We start from the raw sequence: 18,828 nt of genomic DNA, 5'->3' as shown, positions 1-18,828 counted from the left end.
TTCTGTACAGGGAGGTTCTTCTGTCTATGACAGCAGTAGTGAATCCTATGGTCAGGTAAATACTCTTTTTCTCTTCGTATACAGGGTGCTGAGGGCCAATACCCTTGCTCCTATATACAGCTATATTCTGTATTTTGGCTCTCACTATATTTTAGTGAAGGTGTTTGGTTTTTTTCTTTGCAGTCTGAATTTGCATGTACTTCTAACTAAGTAGTCTGAAAGTTTATAAGGGGAGTAAAAAGTGCCTCCAACCATTAAAGCTTATTCCCATAAACAATGCTAGCTTTGAATTATCTGCAAGATGAAGGTCTCTTCAAAAATGGAAACAGAATTTGAGTTAAAAATATAAATTAGTGTTTTACAGGGACATAACTATGAGTTGCTCGGTAGGAATTCTGATAACTAAGTAAATATTCATATTTTTTGAATCTCTCCAGAAGGGAATCCCTATAGTAAGTGTCCAAAGGAAAAAAAAATCTGTCTGCAATGTGAAAATTATTTATGTTTTCTGAACAGGGTGGATCTTCCACATATGGTGGTGCTGGATCTTCCACATATGGTGGTACTGCAGCTTATGGTCAGGTAAATATTAACTGTCTCATACATCAAAAGCTTAAGCTTGCTGTGTTCGTTCTTATGTGCAGTGGGTTCCATATTTCAATTATCTTTAAGCAATGACCATGGAAATGCTATTTTACCTTTTGTTTCTCTTTATTTTTATTTACCCCTTTACAACTCCAAATGCTTCTATAATGGAGGGAAGGTGACGCACTAGATAAACTAACTGTGCCACTGTGACTGTTCAATGCTTTAACTTCTTTATTGTTTATGCATTAGCTGTTTCAAAAGGAAAATATTTTGTGCATTTACTTTACACACCTTACTTATGCAGAAGCTGTTGAAAGTCTAGGGCAATGTACATACTGTATTTGAAGTCTGTATTTACTGATGTGAATCTCATTGTGGGACCATTTTGTTTAGCAATACATTTTAACCAGCCGAAGTCATATAGAATTATTTATTAAAAATAATAAAACATATAATCCAGATTGGGTTTTCATAGAAAATTGTGTTGTGTTGCTACTTCTGGTGCAAGATCTGGAAAGAAAGCATAAATAATGGGATTTTTGAATGTAAAGAATGGTTAATTTTGCAAATCAACTTTATCTAAAATTTTTCCTTATAAAATGGATGTTTACAAGGAGGGTTTTTTTTAACCTCTTCTGCTTAAGCAACAGGTAGAGTTATGTATCCTTTCTTGCACATTCCCTGGTTTAGGTAAAATTGGAGATTATAAGTGGATGGTTATTTTTATTCTTCTATTTTATATTCTCCACAAGTAAGATCATGTAGGAGTCCTGTTGATATGAAAAGAAACCTGTTTTTTCATTATTTTACAGGATTCACCTTCCATAGGAGGCGATGAAACTGATGACAGTGTAAGTATTTCTTCTCAGGTATATCAGTATCAGAATTTACTACCTTTTAAAGTATCGAGGTGCTTACATGGACCTTATCTCATCATCTTATCTTCAAGAGCTCGTTCACAGTACGTTCTAATCCTCTGTGATGTTTAGTAATTTTCTGCAATAACTTATTTGAAATTATATTTTTTTCTATAGATAAAAGAAAATGTAGATTTAAATTATGTCACATTATTGTGCTATGGTGTGATAAGGACTTAAAATAAAATTGTAGTTACAACAGTTCTGACTTGTAACCATCATACATTTTGTGAATCAATTGTTAGAAGTAGCATTTACAAAGGAAGCTCTTTTCCTTCATTTCACAATTTCCATTGAAACTTAATATTAGTATATGCTCGTGCTGTACAAAACAACCAGATACATCTTACTTCCAGCAATTTAATTTGATTACTTTTTCAGTGTTAATTTAATACAATAACACTAATTTAACTACAGGAACAGTACTATCAATATGTCAAATCAGCCATTCTTGTTCTTAAGGGTTATTTTTTATGATGTATTTCTTTAATAGTATATTCCATATATGTTTACTATTATGGACTCTCATAACAATTTCCACAAATTAAGACTTTGAAACTTAATTGCTCTTAAAATACACATTTATTTTAAAATTCTGAGGTCTTAAAAGAACAAGACAGCTTTTTAAAGTGCTGATGTTTTCTCCTATAGCATTCTAAGAGGAAATAACATAGAGATGTGATCTCATTCCTTTATTATGCTATATCAAGGTTCATCTTTCCAAATAAAGAAATGCCATTCTCCAGAAATGAGCAAAGAAAGAACTTGACAGAATGCTACTTATCCTACAGCCTACATCTTTAACCTTTACAACAAGTCACGGAAACAAGCAGTAGTTTTCTTTGCCGTCCACCCTTGCTTAGAAAAAAACAGAAATATTTGCCATGCAATAACTAGATTCTAATATTTTTTAGGATTCCACCTCACCGTCTGGCAGCTGGCAGAGTGAACGGGTAAGCATTCCTTCCTTACATGTTGCCAGGGTGTCTGCCCCAGTGTTTGGCAACTGCTAGCCACCTACAGTGGTGGTGTGGCTGCTGCCAGTGTGGGACAGAAAATCCTCAAGCACAGAGGGAATGATGATACGGCTAAAGTCTTAAAGTGCTGTTAGAAATCACAACTGATGCTGAGGTGTGCTCTTGAATCTCAAACTCACAAACACGGTACCACAATTTACTTTTTCAGGTTCTTGCACCTTTTTACTCATTGCCTGACTGCAAAAGGCTTCAATACCATGATTTGTCCAGCATTTATTCTAAGTGAAACCCTTTGCTTTGTTGTGCTTCAAGACTGACTTATGACTGGTTCCATTTTCCTGTCATTTTTACATGGCACCCATTTTACTTATTTTCATGAGAATTAAATGACACAGACTTGAGAAATTATTTTGTTGGAGATATAAGAACTTCTTAATCATTGTATCCAAAAGAATATCTTTCACCAATTATTAACAATTATTAACAGGCAAAAAGGGGCATGTGCTGTTTTATAGAGGAAGACATTTTTTGTTTTCTTGAACAATCCATGAGAGAAAATTAAGAAATGTGGAGGAGTGTTCAGCTTCCATACTGATCTTTCCATACTACAAAAGAAAGGAAGTTTTTGTTTTTTTCATGTAATTTCAATACATTTTTCCAGGATTTTTATTCCCCTGGAGGCAGCCAGTCAGGTGGACATGTAAGCATCTATTTTATTCATTATTTGCAGTTCCCTTACAAAATGGCTGTTCTATTTAAAAATTATCCTGATGAGTAAATTATACGCAACTGTTTACCTCCTAGAATTTCTTATTACATCTGTCGTCATGTCTTGTGAAACCAAATGGCAAACTGTTTAAAAAAAATTAAACAAATTTTAAATAATTTAAATAAATGTGTGTATGACTATTCAGCAACAGTGGTGTTTTCCAGAAACCATTTTTAACAAAAATACATTTGATCTACTTTTTGCAGGGATCATCTTTTCAAGGTGGTGGCTACTCCAGTGGACAGGTAAATACTAACCCTTTGTATTTTTGACCTGAAGTATCTGTTATGAAAAAGCTTGAGTCCTGGTATTGTATTATAGAATTTTTTTTATCTGGGAGAAGATTCATTTGGTACTCAAACACGTTTTCCTTATATATCTCTACATAAAAGTCCAAGTGTGTAAGCAGAGAGAGCAAATAGAATTCATGTACTAACTGATGTTCTAACACCAGGAAACAAATGAAAGTAATAAATATTTTGTATTCATTTATACTTTCGAAATAGTAATTAGTTATTTTTTTTTAAAATATAAATTACGTTATTTTTGGTTTGTTTTTTAGGACTCATCCTCATACGGAAGCAACCAGTATGGTGGGCAGGTGGGAAATTTTTCTTCAGTATTGGTTTTTTTGGGTTTTTTTTTTTCCCAAGATATATATTTCAAGAAAATATTACCAGATTAGTAATACCTAAGTTTTCAGACTACTGTGGGGTTTTTCTATCCTCATTAATCTTTCTATAGGTAAAATTGGATTCCTAACCAGACAGATCATTTCAGACATAATTTAGAGAGTAAAAGACAATATATTGTAATCAAATATACATGTCAAACTTAACTTAAAGAAAATCTTTTAAATGAAAATACATTATTTACAGGGTTCAACTTCTTCAGGAGGCAGCCAGTCTGGTGGACAGGTACGCTTTCCTTTCTCCACACCATTCAGTTGTGCAAATGTCAGGCACTCACAATTTACTTTGCCTATCTTTCCTTTACAAGAATGGTTTTCCTTCACCACTGTCCTTTTTGCCCAAAGCCTCAGCAACACATTATTTTCTTTTTCCGTGTCATTCAGACATCCCGCAGGCCAGAGTAGCCAGTAGTAGCTGTCTGAATGGCAGTTGTAGTTGAACTTCTGTACCTGTGTTGGTGCTAAACATTTTTCTTCTTACACATTTCATGCAGATTGAATGTGTAAAGTGAACCCCTGGCCACCTCCCAGTTAGTTTTATCAGAGTAGAAATGCTGTTTTCTTTAACATCTGTAGCATGAAAAAGTATTGCATGTATTCCAGGTGCTCTGGCCTCTCTTGGCCGGGCGGGGGAATTGCTTTCTGCAGTACTACTCAGAATTTTTTACTCATCCTCTTGGTGAGTAAAGTTTTTAAGGTAGAGATTGTAGATAACAAATCTGAAGAAAACAAAATTTGAAGTTTTTTTCCCCATCAGAGCAATAAGTACAGGAATAGGATGAAGAGAACAAAAAATAGACTAATTTCTAGAAGTTGGGCACGTGGGCAGTTATGAATGTAACTTTACGGATTGCATACCTGGGATGATAGAAGAAGTAATTCGAGTTGTAACTGAAGTCCCTTTCAATCCTGTGCTCTTGATATCTTAAATATTTTCTGCGTTCTTTACAGGGTGGATGTGATTGTTCTGGGGGAAGTTCTGTAAGTGTTACTTGTTCATTACATGTTTTCTTTTACTAAATTATTTAACTAGAAAATTATCTGTGGTCCTATTTATTTCTAACTTACTTATTTGAATGTACTCTTAATTTTCATTGTTCTTTTGGTGACTTACATATTACTGACACGGTTGGAGTTATTTCTCATTATGCCAAGATGAAGAATGCAGAATCACAGAATCATAGAATCATTTAGGTTGGAAGGGACCTTTAAGACCAAGTCCAGCCATAAAAATAACAATGCCAAGTCCACCACTAAACCATGTCCCTCAGTGCTACATCTACACATCTTTTAAATACCTCCAGGGACAATGACTCAACCACTTCCCTGGGCAGCCTGTTCCAATGCTCCATAATCCTTACAGTGAAGAAATTTTTCCTAATATCCAATCTAAACCTCCGCTGGCGCAACGTGAGGCCATTTCCTCTTGTCCTATTGCCTGTTAACTTAGGAAAAGAGACCGACCCCCACCTCGCTACAACCTCCCTTCAGGCAGTTGTAGAGACCAATAAGGTCTCCCCTCAGCCTCCTTTTCTCCAAACTAAACAACCCCAGTTCCCTCAGCTGCTTCTCATAAGTTTTGTGCTCTAGACCCTTCATCAGCTTTGCTGCCCTTCTCTGGACATGCTCCAGCACCTCAATGTCTTTCTTATAGTGAGGGGCCCAAAACGGAACACAGTACTTGAGATGTGGCCTCACCAGTGCCGAGTACAGGGGGACAATCACTTCCCCTCTCCTGCTGGCCACACTGTTCCTGATACAAGCCAGGAACCCCTAAAGCTGGCAGCAAGGTGTATTCTCTGAGCAGTGACTTTAAGTTACCATACAGTATTTACGGAGATGTGTATCTCTTCTCAAAAAAAAAAAAAAAAAAAACAAAAAACCTTAACAAAAATTAAATTGGTCGCATTAAGTAGCAGAATTAATTGACAAAAGATCCATCATGAACGGAAGCTAAAATAATATTGGTCTACAAAATTGCCAACCATAAAAAGTTGTCTCAGAAATCAATGTTTACCAAATTAAACAAAAAACAAAAAATACAAACTGAGCACTTCTCATTTGTGCTTTTGAGTCCATATGAAATTATTTAAAGACTGTGAAATAAGGTGATACATGCTTTCCAAAGCAAATCATATATTGTCAGTCAACATGTAGTATGTAAAGGATATTCCTGCACCTTGGGTAGCATTCTTGTTTTCTACGCAGTGAGTCATGGGCAGATAAAGACAAAATGATACTTTGTGATTTATGGTCTTCCAGGCCAAAAAAGACTATTTGCTATCTTGGCAAATTAAGAAAAGTGATGTCTAAGTGTAATTTAATTTCAGACAGTGATATTCTTCCTTTAAAATACCATAGAACCATTTTAAGGTTTTGTTTCATTTTTAGTTTATGATCAAAGACAACGCCTAATTTTTCTTTTTTTTTTTTTTTTTTTTTTCCCCCCATTCCCTACAGGGTGGATCCCCTGCCTTAGTCAGAAGTAATTCCTCTGCAAATGTAAGCAATGTTCATCAGCTTTTAAGTGTGCCCTCTGTTTGTTTTGTCAATATAATGGCTGAGAGGTTAGAAAGAGTCAGTACCTAATAGACTGTCACACACTTGTGAAAATAACCTACCTTAATTACAATTAAAAATACACACAGGACATTCGTGCAGCACTCAGTTTCTCTTTCCATTTGAAATACTGTTCATTCAAAGAGAAGTCTTGGGATGAAAAATGTTGTTTAGCACAAAAGCAGATACATAACAAGATAAATACTTACTTTGGGAGTCAGTTCCATTGGCTTCCTTGGAATTATGTCAAAATATCCCCCAAGGACATGGATTTACGTGTTTGTATTCCTCTTAGATCATTTACTGCAAGAAAGGTTAGTATTCATAGATCAGTAATCTAATGATGCCAGCCCTCTCATATGAATAAGAACTCTTTTGCAAGACAGACCTGTTTACAGCATTCCCAAGACCAGTTCTGTTCATCACATGTTAGAAAGTCATGCCATGTATGTCACTGGAGCTCTGCATGTGCTGCACTAAAGGGAGAAAAAACATTTGGGTCTTTTTGTATCTAGCACAGAACTCTCTGGCATTGTTACCACGCTGCTAACTCATAGAAAGCTGGCTTTGTATAAAACACAGCTACATAAATGTACCATATCAAAATTAATATTACATGATAAATAGGACTGGTCTTGTGCTCCCTTTTAGGAAGGAAGAATGTGTGTATATGAACAGTCAGGAAAATATTTTTACCCACCTGTGTTCTACATCCTTCATATTACTGGGATGGTTTTTCCTTTGAAACTTCCAATTGGGACTGATTTTTCTGTTTTTTTCTGACTTGGTCGTCTTTGGACAGCAGTTTGGAATCAGGAGTTGTGTATAAAGATTGAGGGAACATAGTGGTTGTGTCTACATCAACAAGTACTGCAAACTGCTAGGACTGTTTCGCTCTATAGAGTGAAACAATCAATGCTGATAGACTGATGGCCACACTATACACATGCTTTAGTGGTGGTTTTGGCAGTGTTAGGTTGATGGTTGGACTCGATGATCTTAAAGGTCTCTTCCAACGTAGATGATTCTATGATTTCAGGACGGGTTTGCTCTGGTCTGGTCCCATGGACCAAAAGTCTGTTTACTACCTGAATGCATTAAGTGTGCCCCTAGAGAGCATTCTACAATTCAGTTTAATCTGAAAGGCATCCAATTAATTCACTCTGAGACCACTCCATGATGCAAAACAAACTACAGTGAGTGGGACTATCAGTTTTGTCTCAAAGGCGCACTCCTGATCTGTACTTTAATGCGTAGATGCACCCAGTACCTCAGCATGGGAGAATGGCTTTTGCATCCTGGACATAGATCTTAATTCTCCCCCAACTATATGTTGTAGTCTACCTCACAACATTGTCTTTAATATTGTCTTTACAGGGCAATGAAAAAGTCATCTTACACAGTTAAGATTCCTCATGAAGGGCATGTTTCTGATAGATGCTTGACATTACATACTAAACACAAAACAGTTTCATTTCTTTATGAGCTTAGCAGATCTTGTGGAAGCTCAGAGTACTCAAAAGGTCTGTAGTATTCTGCAATAATGAATATTAAAAGCTTTTTGTGTGGATGTCGTTCTTCAGTATGCTGATTTTAAAATGAGAGAAATAAGCTGCCTATCCAGTCAGATCCTTTGAAGTGAAATAGCTGGTATTTCCTTTCTGAAAAGGCTATGGAGGCAACCATTCTGGTGGACAGGTACATACTAAATTTTAGATGTATTAACAAAGTAGGGAACGCTGGATTTTACATTTTGAGTAGATTATTAAACCCATGTAAAAAAGTTTAAAATATAAATCTATATACTACTGTCCTTCAAGAAATTTTGCTTTCAAATAGTTCTGTTAGAGAAAAACAACTGGTTTCCTTCTTTTTTTTTTTTTTTTTTTTTTTTTCTTTTCCCCCAGGGCTCATCATCTTCGGGAGGCAGCCGGTACAATAGCCAAGTAAGCACTCATTCCAAAAGGAGATACGTCCTAAAAATTATACACATACACAATGGTTTTTTTTAGCAAATAGTGCCCTTGTTTTTGTGAAACTTGTGATGAAACTAGTGATAATGAAGCTCTCACAAAAAACAGGTGTGGGGAAGGAATGAATCAAAATGTAGCATTATTGATTCCTAATGAACCCAATTCATTAAGAAGAAAAACAAACCCAATCTCCCCTCTTTAAAGAGACTTCTTGTATGAGGTTTCAGTAAACTTGCTTAGTTTGGTTTTCAGAGTCCTATTAGGTAGCCAATCTTTTACTGCCAGCTTTGGTCCAGGATTCATCTTTCCAAATAAAGATATGCCATTCTACAGAAATGAGCAGAAAAAGATCTTGCAAGAATACTGCTTTAACCTTCCCAACAAGTCACACAAACAAAGCAGTAGGATTTTTCCTTCCACCCTTACTTAGGAACTTGGGTATTTCCCCAAGTTACCTTGTAAGGCTTGAACTCTAGTTATTAAAGCTTACTGAAAGTCCTGCTTGCCTGCCTTCACTCTTACCTTGTTCTCTTGCTTCTATTGTTTTGGGAGAGTCATGCTTTGATTTAAGGAAATCCTACAGCAGGTAATTCACTTATTTGGTATTCTTTACAGGATTCATATTCCTCTGGAGCTAGCCAGTATGGTGGACATGTAAGCTCTTACTTCTAATATTTTATACGATATATTTGTTTTACCATTATTTGACCATTACTAAATAAAGGATTATACAGATAGCTATCTCAATTTAATATTTCAAGAAACTTTATAGTGATCTGTTCTCTGTAGTAATATTGTGAATTCAAGGAAGACAAAAATATGGAGTATATTCTGGGAAGACTACAAAAAACCAGTCAAATAACATAATACAGATACCTTTGCCATTCATCTCCATGAATTAGATATTCAGAAATAACTCATTTTCAATATTTTTACAGGGGTCATCTTCTTATGGAGGCAGCCATTATGGTGGACAAGTAAGCATTGAGTCCCCATTTTTGTAGTTTTGACCTATGCAAGCTTGTATTTTATTCGTTGTCTACTGGGCTGTCTGCCTTAGCTTTATTTATCTTAGTCTAAAATTTTATCAGTAAATCTTTCTCTCTAGCATTGTGGTGCTACTACAATTAAACAAAACGAGTTCAGATGAAGACCATTATTTAAGACTAAGAAAAAATAGAATACAAAATACATGGTTGACTCAATTGGCTCATTCAATTTTTGGGACTAGAGGTCATGTCTTTCTGAAATAAATTAGTACTTCATGAAGCTGACCAAAATTTTTAAAAGCCTCGTGAAATGATTTTATGACTCTGAAATGGGTGTAAAGAAGTTTCAGTTTCCTTTTTTGTTGATATTCAGGGCTCATCTTCCTCAGGAGGCAGCCAGTATGGTGGACAGGTGAGAATTCTTCCCTTGTAATGTTTTACTACTTTATCCAAGAGATTTGGTAATTCTCTGTGTAAAAGAACATTTTAAGGAGATGGATTTAATTCTTTTTCCATGTTTTCTTTAATTTATTGCTAAGTATATAGTAGTTATAAATGTATATGATAGAAAGCCACAGGAGAGTTTTTAGGACATGTAATTTCTAATGCATGATGGTAAAGGCAGATGAGTCTCAATCCTTTTTGCACAGTCTGGCTCAGTCCACTCAGTTTTGCACTGAAAGAAATTAGGTACCTCCCCTTCATATGGGGCATGGTTTAAAGGAGTACTATGACATGAATGTAGAGATCATTTAATTCTTTTTGTTCAGGGTTCACCTTCCTCAGGAGGCAGCCAGTATGGGGGACAGGTGAGAATCTCTTCCTCTGTAGTCCTTATCCTAACACCCAGCTTCTACATCAAAACTTGGTACTTCTCTATTGACTGAAAAAATAATATTTTTGAGTAAACTCTGTTAATCTGATAATAGATGATCAGGCGTCTAAAGATACATGATCTGAAACAATGCAAAAACTATGAAGGGCCAGTACTTCTGTTGTATCACAGTAATGCAGTTCTGGCCTTGTTCTACTCTCTGACCCGTCCTGCTCATTCTGGAGCCATTTCGCTTCTGCTGCTGTCATGGGTTCTTAGCTCTATAACAGTAAGGAGAAGCTGGAAGCAGATTGCATTCCTCCTCTACCTTAATACCTCACTTCCTTCAGCAAAATGCAATGTAAGGGTTGGTATCAGAGAAGCAATGTGTCTCAGGAGGGCAACAGCGGAGAAGGTCAGGAGTTGTTAAGAGGTGTTTCAGGCCCTTGTGAAATGAAAGATGATGGATAGCGTTCCTAGTGCTGTCTAGTGGTATAGCCTTTAATATGGAACGAAATCCCTAACAAACTCATCCTTGGCCTCTGAAAACTTCTATTGTCACGTTTTTTGGAGAGGGAATTAGTAGAGAAAGACATTTTCAGTCCAAATACAGTCCCCCAAAATGAGGTATATAATCCTAATAGCTCATGATCAGTATTATGGAAGATCCGTGTGTTACAAACCATCCCTAATTTGCATAGAATGCATAAAGGAATAGGTTGAGTGTTTATCTTTCTGTAATCTTTCATTGTACAACAGAGAAAGAAAATAGTCTTTCTATCAAAAACCCTTAAAAAAACTTTAAGGGAAAAAGAAATAATAATAATTTATAGAGAAATAATTGGCACCTTTGCTTCAGGGTCCATCTTTCTCAGGTGGCAGCCATTATGGAGGACAGGTGAGAATTGTTTTTCTATTTATGGGTTGTTTTTTCCATTGTTTATATTCCTCTCTCTCTCTGTTTTGTGAAAAACTGAATATTTTACAAAGGGGTGTCTTACAGCAAAACAGTGTTTAGGCAGAATAGATGAACATACGACCTGCTGCTGCATCAGCCCATTCAGAAAATTAAAACATAAGAGGCTGCCCTGAGCCCAGGATCCAGTGCAGCAGTACTACTCACACCTGCCTGAAGCTAACTTTGATTTAATCTTTGTTGTTCTGTTTAAACAGTAGCCATTGCAAAGGCCAGTAGATTTCAGTATAGTTATAAAGGAAGCGTTCACATTCCTGTGACGCTTAAATCCATGAAGACAAATAGAAGTGTGTTTTTCTGTGACAGGTCATGAGTTAGAGAACGTGCAACAAATATAAATGCTTTCTCATTTCTTTAGGGTATAGCTTCTTCAGGAAGCAGCCAGTATAGTGGACAGGTAAAATTTCTCCTTTCATAGTATTTTCAGTTTTGGTACACTGTTCATTAAGAAAACTGAGACATATTTTTTGGGAAAAAAAAAAAAAGGAACATTCTGAGAAACAGGGGCCTGTGTGACTGCATGGAAATACTTCGTTAAACAGATCATCGTTCTAAGAAGCCCATTTTTGTTGTTATATTTGAACAGAAGCAGTTTGAAAGACTAATGACCACAGAGAAAAAGTGAGAACATTACTTAGTAACACAGAAATACTTAGTTACTCTTTTATTTTTTTCCAGGGCTATTCTTCAGGAGGCAGCCAGTCTGGTGGACAGGTACGCTTTCCTTTCTCCACACCATTCAGTTGTGCAAATGTCAGGCACTCACAATTTACTTTGCCTATCTTTCCTTTACAAGAATGGTTTTCCTTCACCACTGTCCTTTTTGCCCAAAGCCTCAGCAACACATTATTTTCTTTTTTCCGTGTCATTCAGACATCCCGCAGGCCAGAGTAGCCAGTAGTAGCTGTGCTAAACTGTGTTGGTGCTAAACATTTTTCTTCTTACACATTTCATGCAGATTGAATGTGTAAAGTGAACCCCTGGCTGCCTTTCAGTTAGTTTTATCAGAGTAGAAATCACCTAGTAGACTCCACTGAAAGTCAGCTTTAGTGTTTTCTGTAACATCCATAGCATGAAAGAATACTGCATGTATTCCAGGTGCGCTGGCTTCCTTAGGAAAATAATAAAAAAAAACAAACAAAATATTTTTTATAGTACTACTCAGAATTTTTTTTACTCATCCTTTTGGTTAGTAAATTTTTTTCTGTAAGTTTTAAATGAGCAATTAGAAGAATTAGCCTGAAAGGACAGGGGGGAGAGAAAGAAACTATGTTTTAGATGGAGCTTGTTAAGTCTATCGTCAGGATTTTATAGTCTGTTTTCTTGCAGTAGCAGAATGTGAGTTTTATTTACTAATTCAGAGGCTAATTCAGTTATAGACTCAGGAAAATAAGTTTGGTTGTGTTTTATACAGGGTGGATGTGTGTGCCCTGGTGGAGGTTCAGTAAGTATTCTTTGTCTTTGTATATTTTTCATAGCATGTACACATACTGGAAAATTCCCAAGGAACTACATTTCTTGAAATAATTTTGTCAGTCAATTTATATGTATGATGAACAGTTTTTTTCACATTCTGCTAAAATGAGAAATGTTGAACCTGCTAAGGGGAAAAATATTAAGTGACTTGCAACTGTAGTATAGTGTTAAAAACTAGCTACACAGATGCATTTCTATTTTAAAAGAAATACATGGGAAATACATTGCGCTTTCCCCACCCTGGAATAAACAAGTAGTAATGTTGTCCAGTATCTGTATTAAAGGAAGATTAGTCCTAATTCTGTAAAATACCCAGACAGGAAAAACTGCTTCGAAGCATTTTATTTCTCTTGGTTTGTAAGACAGGCCTGTGACTTTTCTAAGAACCCATTTCCCAAATATCTCATAGTGTATCTGCTGGGTTTTGGACACATGTGTGTTGTAGTGCTTTTCTTATGATGGTTATTAACAGTATGGTTGAACAAGTGAAACTTAGATTTAAAATCTTAGCCCAAAATGCTTCCAAGTGGGAGCAGAGCAACATTTAAAAAGTTAAAGCTATTTACATTTTTCTAATTAGTATATTCCCTATACTTTTGTAAATACTTTAAAACAAACAAACAAAAAAAACCCAAATGAAAACAACAACAAAAAAAAAACAAACAAAAAACAAACAAAAAACAACACCCCACACTTTTGCTGAAATTAAGCTAATTTACTTTTGAGGGAGGGTTCAGTTATCTATTGTCTCAGTATAGTCAAAATTGCTTAGATGACTACTTCTCTTGCTTGGATTATGAAATCAAGCAAAACCCACAGGCCATAAGTACCACTCATGGTATATACGCCACTTCTGATTCTCAGAAGTGCTGAAAACAACTTATAAATTATCAGCTTACTTCTCTTTGCAAGCGAATAGTCTGAAGGAATAAGGATGAACTGAAACTAAATCCTTTCCTTGTTTAGTATACCTTTCTACTTGGTTGATTAGTAATCAGTGTAAATGACTTGTTCATTGCAGTAGGTGAATATGTTCTCTTGTTTTTCCTCTCCATGACATTGAATTTAATACAGAGTAAACATTGCTATTTTTCTTGAATACAGGGCTCTTTTGGAGGAAACAGCTACCATGGTGGTGGACAAGTAGGCAATTTGTCTTTAACATTTATACAGAGTAGCTCTTCAGGAATTAACATGGCTCAGTTGCCATATTTGCCCAGAAGCCATTAGATACTGAGTTCAGTTTAGTCACAGAGATAGGGACAATAATTCCAGAGAGTCCATGTGGCTTTTATTTAATTACTCTTGATCTTTCTGTGTACTAGAGCTAAGGTTTTACTTTGTAGTTATAGAAGCTTTGTTACCTCAAAAAAGTACTGAAGAATAATTCACAGGATTCATCTTACTGCATAAACAACAAATACGATGTGCAGATAAGTAGCCATTTGCCACTGCATTAATAACTGTGTAAAGTTCTTCCAGTTCTTCTCTTCATGAACGTTTAGATTAGGTATAGGTTTTTTTGATGCCAGGTGGTATTTAAGAAAATATAGAAAAATTTCACATTCTTTTTCAGGGTTCATCGTATTCTGGAAACAGGCAGTATGGTGGACAGGCAAGCAACTTTTCTTTGTTTTCAAGATCTTCTTTCTACTTGCTATTTATTAAATGAAAAATACGATGCAGTGCATATACTGCCAGTCATTTTTTCAGTGTCGTTTTACTCTGAATAAATATCTGCAAACAGGGACCGTTTCTCAGTAACTGAAATGGAGTAGCATGAATAAACTTCAATTTAAAGAAGAGGCATAGATCATAATTTTGGGTTTTTTACCTCAAAATGCCTCTTACTTAAAACTAAGTGATAGTTTTAATTAACCACTTTTATGTTTCAGTTTCCCATTGCTATGACACCAGTTCAAAATCTATATTCTGTGTTATTTTTCAATTATATTGAAATTATCCTCTTTTTTTTTTTTGCATTTGTTTAGATTAAATAGGTGGAAATTTGGTACAAAACACACCAATACATATTGCTTTGAAAACATAATATATATTATAATTCTGGTGTGTTACCCGCAATAATACTACTATGCTCATTTTCAGCTGCAATTCAAGTCCCTTACTGTAAGCAGCTTCCTATGTACCTTTTGTAGACTTAGTGGTTTGTCACTGATCATGAAATCTTACTAGCCCCAATAGTTAACAAATGTAATGGATGGCTATCTAATAAGAAGGTGGAACATATTTTTCATTAGTATTACTCTGTTCACAGTGTTTCACTCTGCTATACTAAAAAATAATTTCATTTCTTTTTACTCTGTTGGCAACCATTTGAGTTCAGTATCACTCTTATTAAGAAGATCATGTCTTGTAGCATGGAGAGGATTTTAAAAGCTGCAAAACAAATTTTTCCTAAATGACTTATTTGGAATAATAAGGATGCTTTTACGATAATACACATAATGCTCTCTGAACACGTTTGACCTAGCAGAAAATCACAAATAAAGTGGATTAATTTTTTTTTTTCCTCTGGAACACAGCCATACTTAAAGAAACTTTGTATATTTATGTCAGAGAATAGTCTTAGCAGGTGTCTTGTGACTGTTTGACAAATTTACTACCTTAAACCGTAAGGGAACTTAGCAGAATGAAGTCAGAAGTCTTTTACTGCATCTTTTTAGATTAATATACTTTCCAGATTGCTACTGAGATTTCCTGTCAAAAGGTCCTTCTGTGATGCTTCATTTGCACAGGAAAAAAAAAAAAAGGGGAGTAACTGCTGTTACCCTGCCAATGCTTAAACACTTAAGTTTCCTGTGATTTTTTTAATAGGGGTATTCTCCTTCAGGAAGCAGCCAGTATGGTGGGCAGGTGAGTGTATTCTCTTCCCCTCCCAACACTCCTTACTCTTTGCCTGTACTGTCTGGATCAGATCAGTTACTTAATGCTGAAAGATACATTCATTTGGCCATTTTACTGAGCTTAAATAGTTGAGGTAATATCAATTAAAGCTGTTTCAGTAAGCTGAATAAAAGAATTGGTTACAATTCTTACAGTAATTCTTACACAGAATTACTGCTCTGTGTAAAACTATAATTGCTATACTGTATTTCATAACACTACTTTCTTGATTCAGAATAACAAATTGCTGCTGTTCTGATGTGCAGTAGATGATAGCTTAAGTTTCAGATACCCCAGTTACTTTTTGTTCAAACAACATCCAAATAAGTTTGTCCTAAGTACTGCACAAATTGTCTCAAGACAGTGATAGAAGATTTTTTTTTCATTCAATTAATAGATGTTTGATTGACTTCTTACAGGGCTCATATCCTTCTGGAGGCAGACAACATGGTAAACCAGTAAGTAAAAAAAAAAAAAAAAAAAATCAAGTTTACCTTTCTTTTTTTCTTATAAATCTGTTTATATGCAGTTAGTTATGGAGTAGACATTTTTCTGAGAATTGCTTAAATATGCAGAGTGTCACATGATTAACTTATCTGGGATAGTCTCAACAAATGCAAATGCAATATTTATTTTCACACTGTTCTATAGTTTTGAGCCAGCATTTTACTCTGTAATTGAACTTCTGGTCAATCTCTGGATTAGTTCTAGTAATCCCAGAATGAGATTTCAGGATCTTTATTATTTTTTTTGTAAGGGACTTCTGAACAGTTTTCTGTTTAAATTCATAATGATCATACACTTTTTGCTCAGGGCTTACTTTTTCATTGATTTTATATGCATTTGTCTTAACTATTTTTGGCTTGCTTTGAAGAAAATATTTTTGTTTTCTTTTTGAAGACAATAATAGTTGACATTTGACTATGTGTCTTTTCATCTTATCCCGTTTCAGACCACTCTTTTTACTATGTAACTTAGACCTTGCTCTTGTTGTCATTCAACGGCAGGAGATACAAATAAGTACACACAATGTTTTAGCTTATCTCTTATAGAAAATAAGATGTATCCACCTGTTATTAAAAAGCAGGCACAAATGTTACATTTTCTTATACAAGAATCATAAAAGTGAGGCATGTTGTGTACCATGTTTGATGGCATTTCTGAAAGTCAGTGCTTGTAAGAGTTCCTGTTGGCAATCCCATTCAAATAAGCAGAGCAACTTTGCCAGAAAACTGAATAAGACTCTTATAGAACATCTGATTTTTCAATATCTACTTTTATTTTCAATTACGTTCATTATTAGAGCTTTCTTGAAGTAAGGCTGTAAAATAAAGGACTCTTAACACTTACCTTCCTGGCCCCTCCACAAAATCTAACTGTAGACTGATTCCAGGTGAATTAATGTTTAATTGGACCTTATTATGTTTTCCTTTCTATATATTAAACACATCATAACTACAAACCAGAACTTTCTTCTTGAGAACTTAAATTCTCTGACTAACACATCATTCAAAAAGAATGCTTGTAACAAAGATGTTAAATCTTTTTCTTTTGGGTAAGCTTTTCCCCTGTGATTTTTGGATGACTGGACACAAAATAGTGTTCATTTTCCTGTGGTCCTTTATTCCAGATAGCAAGAATATATTGAAGTACAAATAGGCTTAGAGTCAAAAACAAGTATCTTTTTTCAGGGTTCATCTTCCTCAGGAGGCAGTCATCAAGGGAAGCCAGTAAGGATATTTTTCTTTCAGTATTCCACAACCAAAGTAGAAATGTGGATATTGATATTTAAATAGGTAACAATAATGAGGGTGAAATTTAAAATTATGTTACAATGGTAAATGTCTGAGAAAAATGACCAATAAAAATTAGAATATTTTGTTCAAACTTGAACCTTTGAATGAGGCAGCATTCATTCAGCACATAGCAAAGTTTTTATATACTCTGTTACTCAGGAACATGCTTGGATCATTCTATTAAGAATGACGTATTTGAATATCAGGATAACTCTTTCAGTTTCAAACTTTGTAATTCAGTCCATGATACATTGCTTTGAAAATCCTCTGAAATTGTTCGTGGAATAAAGAGGACACAGCTGTGCTCACTTGAGACAATTCAATTAAAATAGGGGAAAAAAGTGCAAGGAAAAAGATAAAATCAAAGCCAGTATCAAAACTACTAATACCTAGGGCATTTTCAAGGCCACTGTGTGCTCTTTGGACACAATTCACTAGGAGTCTCATACAACAAAAATAAATGATTTATAATTATTTTACAGGGTGGCTCTACCTCAGGAAGCACTTATTCTGGGAAACCGGTAAGAATACTTTCAACACAACATTTTCATCTTCTTTTCTTAGTAAACAAAGAACCTGGGTGGTTGATAGAGCAATTTCAGGATGATTTGGTCTGAAGAGAACATTCTGTATTAGTTCTATTTGTGTTAGAGCATATTTTAAAAAAAACGCTGTGGAAAATACGGCCTCAGCCTGAGGTATTTCATTGTTACATTTTAAATCTGAATCTGTCTTGCTTCACATTCCAGTTAGTGGCCTTGTTACATTCTGCTGCCCCCTATTTTTAAATTCCTGTTCTCTGTGTAGATTTTTATAGGCTCAGTCCAGTTAATCCTTTCCTTTTTTTTTCTTCAGTACTCATCAATTTTTAACATCCTCTTTCAACTAGGGATGGAAAACTCTGTATGGAATATGATAGTAGAATGAGAGAAAAACAAACTTTTCCCTGTCATCAATTTAGCTGAAATTTTCAGATGTAAGATGAGATAGATGAGATAGAATGTGTAACAAACTATTTACTTTATCTATGCAAAGCTACTTTCCTCTTGCATAACTTAAAACCGTGCTGTGGGTTAAGGTATTGAAATTTTGTTGATCAGAGGCAAAACTGTGTTGAAAATCATTGTGTGGGAACACTTCTACATTTATTTATTTGTTTGTTTTCAGAATTCACCTTCCTCGGGTGGCAGTCAAGTGGTAAGCACTTTCCCTTTTTGTAGTTTCTGCTGGTTTCTTCCTGTACGTACTGTAGGAAACTGAAGGTATTGTTTATACTGTGAGGTTATCTGTCAGATTTCCTATATTTGAATAAATGTTTGAGAATACATGTGCAACATAATAAATGGGAATAGTATCAACAAAAATGAGGAAAACTTGAAAACTGAACACCCGTTGATTT

General features: G+C 35.1%; 1 protein-coding gene across 1 annotated transcript in view; it reads left to right on the top strand.

Moving 5' to 3' along the window:
• The window catches only part of LOC141747193 (uncharacterized), a 57,783-nt gene that overhangs the window by 37,201 nt on the left and 1,754 nt on the right, over positions 1–18,828 (top strand). The window contains exons 48-72 of the mRNA XM_074597109.1: positions 11–55; positions 517–582; positions 1,401–1,439; positions 2,420–2,458; positions 3,144–3,182; positions 3,458–3,496; positions 3,814–3,852; positions 4,130–4,168; positions 4,894–4,923; positions 6,403–6,444; positions 8,409–8,447; positions 9,090–9,128; positions 9,413–9,451; positions 9,837–9,875; positions 10,234–10,272; positions 11,137–11,175; positions 11,612–11,650; positions 11,932–11,967; positions 12,668–12,697; positions 13,834–13,872; positions 14,306–14,344; positions 15,565–15,603; positions 16,053–16,091; positions 17,912–17,950; positions 18,597–18,626. Coding sequence (XP_074453210.1) covers positions 11–55; positions 517–582; positions 1,401–1,439; positions 2,420–2,458; positions 3,144–3,182; positions 3,458–3,496; positions 3,814–3,852; positions 4,130–4,168; positions 4,894–4,923; positions 6,403–6,444; positions 8,409–8,447; positions 9,090–9,128; positions 9,413–9,451; positions 9,837–9,875; positions 10,234–10,272; positions 11,137–11,175; positions 11,612–11,650; positions 11,932–11,967; positions 12,668–12,697; positions 13,834–13,872; positions 14,306–14,344; positions 15,565–15,603; positions 16,053–16,091; positions 17,912–17,950; positions 18,597–18,626 — 981 coding nt within the window. The remainder of the gene's footprint in view (positions 1–10; positions 56–516; positions 583–1,400; positions 1,440–2,419; positions 2,459–3,143; positions 3,183–3,457; positions 3,497–3,813; positions 3,853–4,129; positions 4,169–4,893; positions 4,924–6,402; positions 6,445–8,408; positions 8,448–9,089; positions 9,129–9,412; positions 9,452–9,836; positions 9,876–10,233; positions 10,273–11,136; positions 11,176–11,611; positions 11,651–11,931; positions 11,968–12,667; positions 12,698–13,833; positions 13,873–14,305; positions 14,345–15,564; positions 15,604–16,052; positions 16,092–17,911; positions 17,951–18,596; positions 18,627–18,828) is intronic.

Source organism: Larus michahellis, chromosome 8 (assembly GCF_964199755.1).
Source record: "Larus michahellis chromosome 8, bLarMic1.1, whole genome shotgun sequence".
NCBI lineage: Eukaryota > Metazoa > Chordata > Aves > Charadriiformes > Laridae > Larus > Larus michahellis.
Note: the sequence above shows the minus strand (reverse complement) of the source record. Positions and strands in the feature narration are given on the sequence as shown.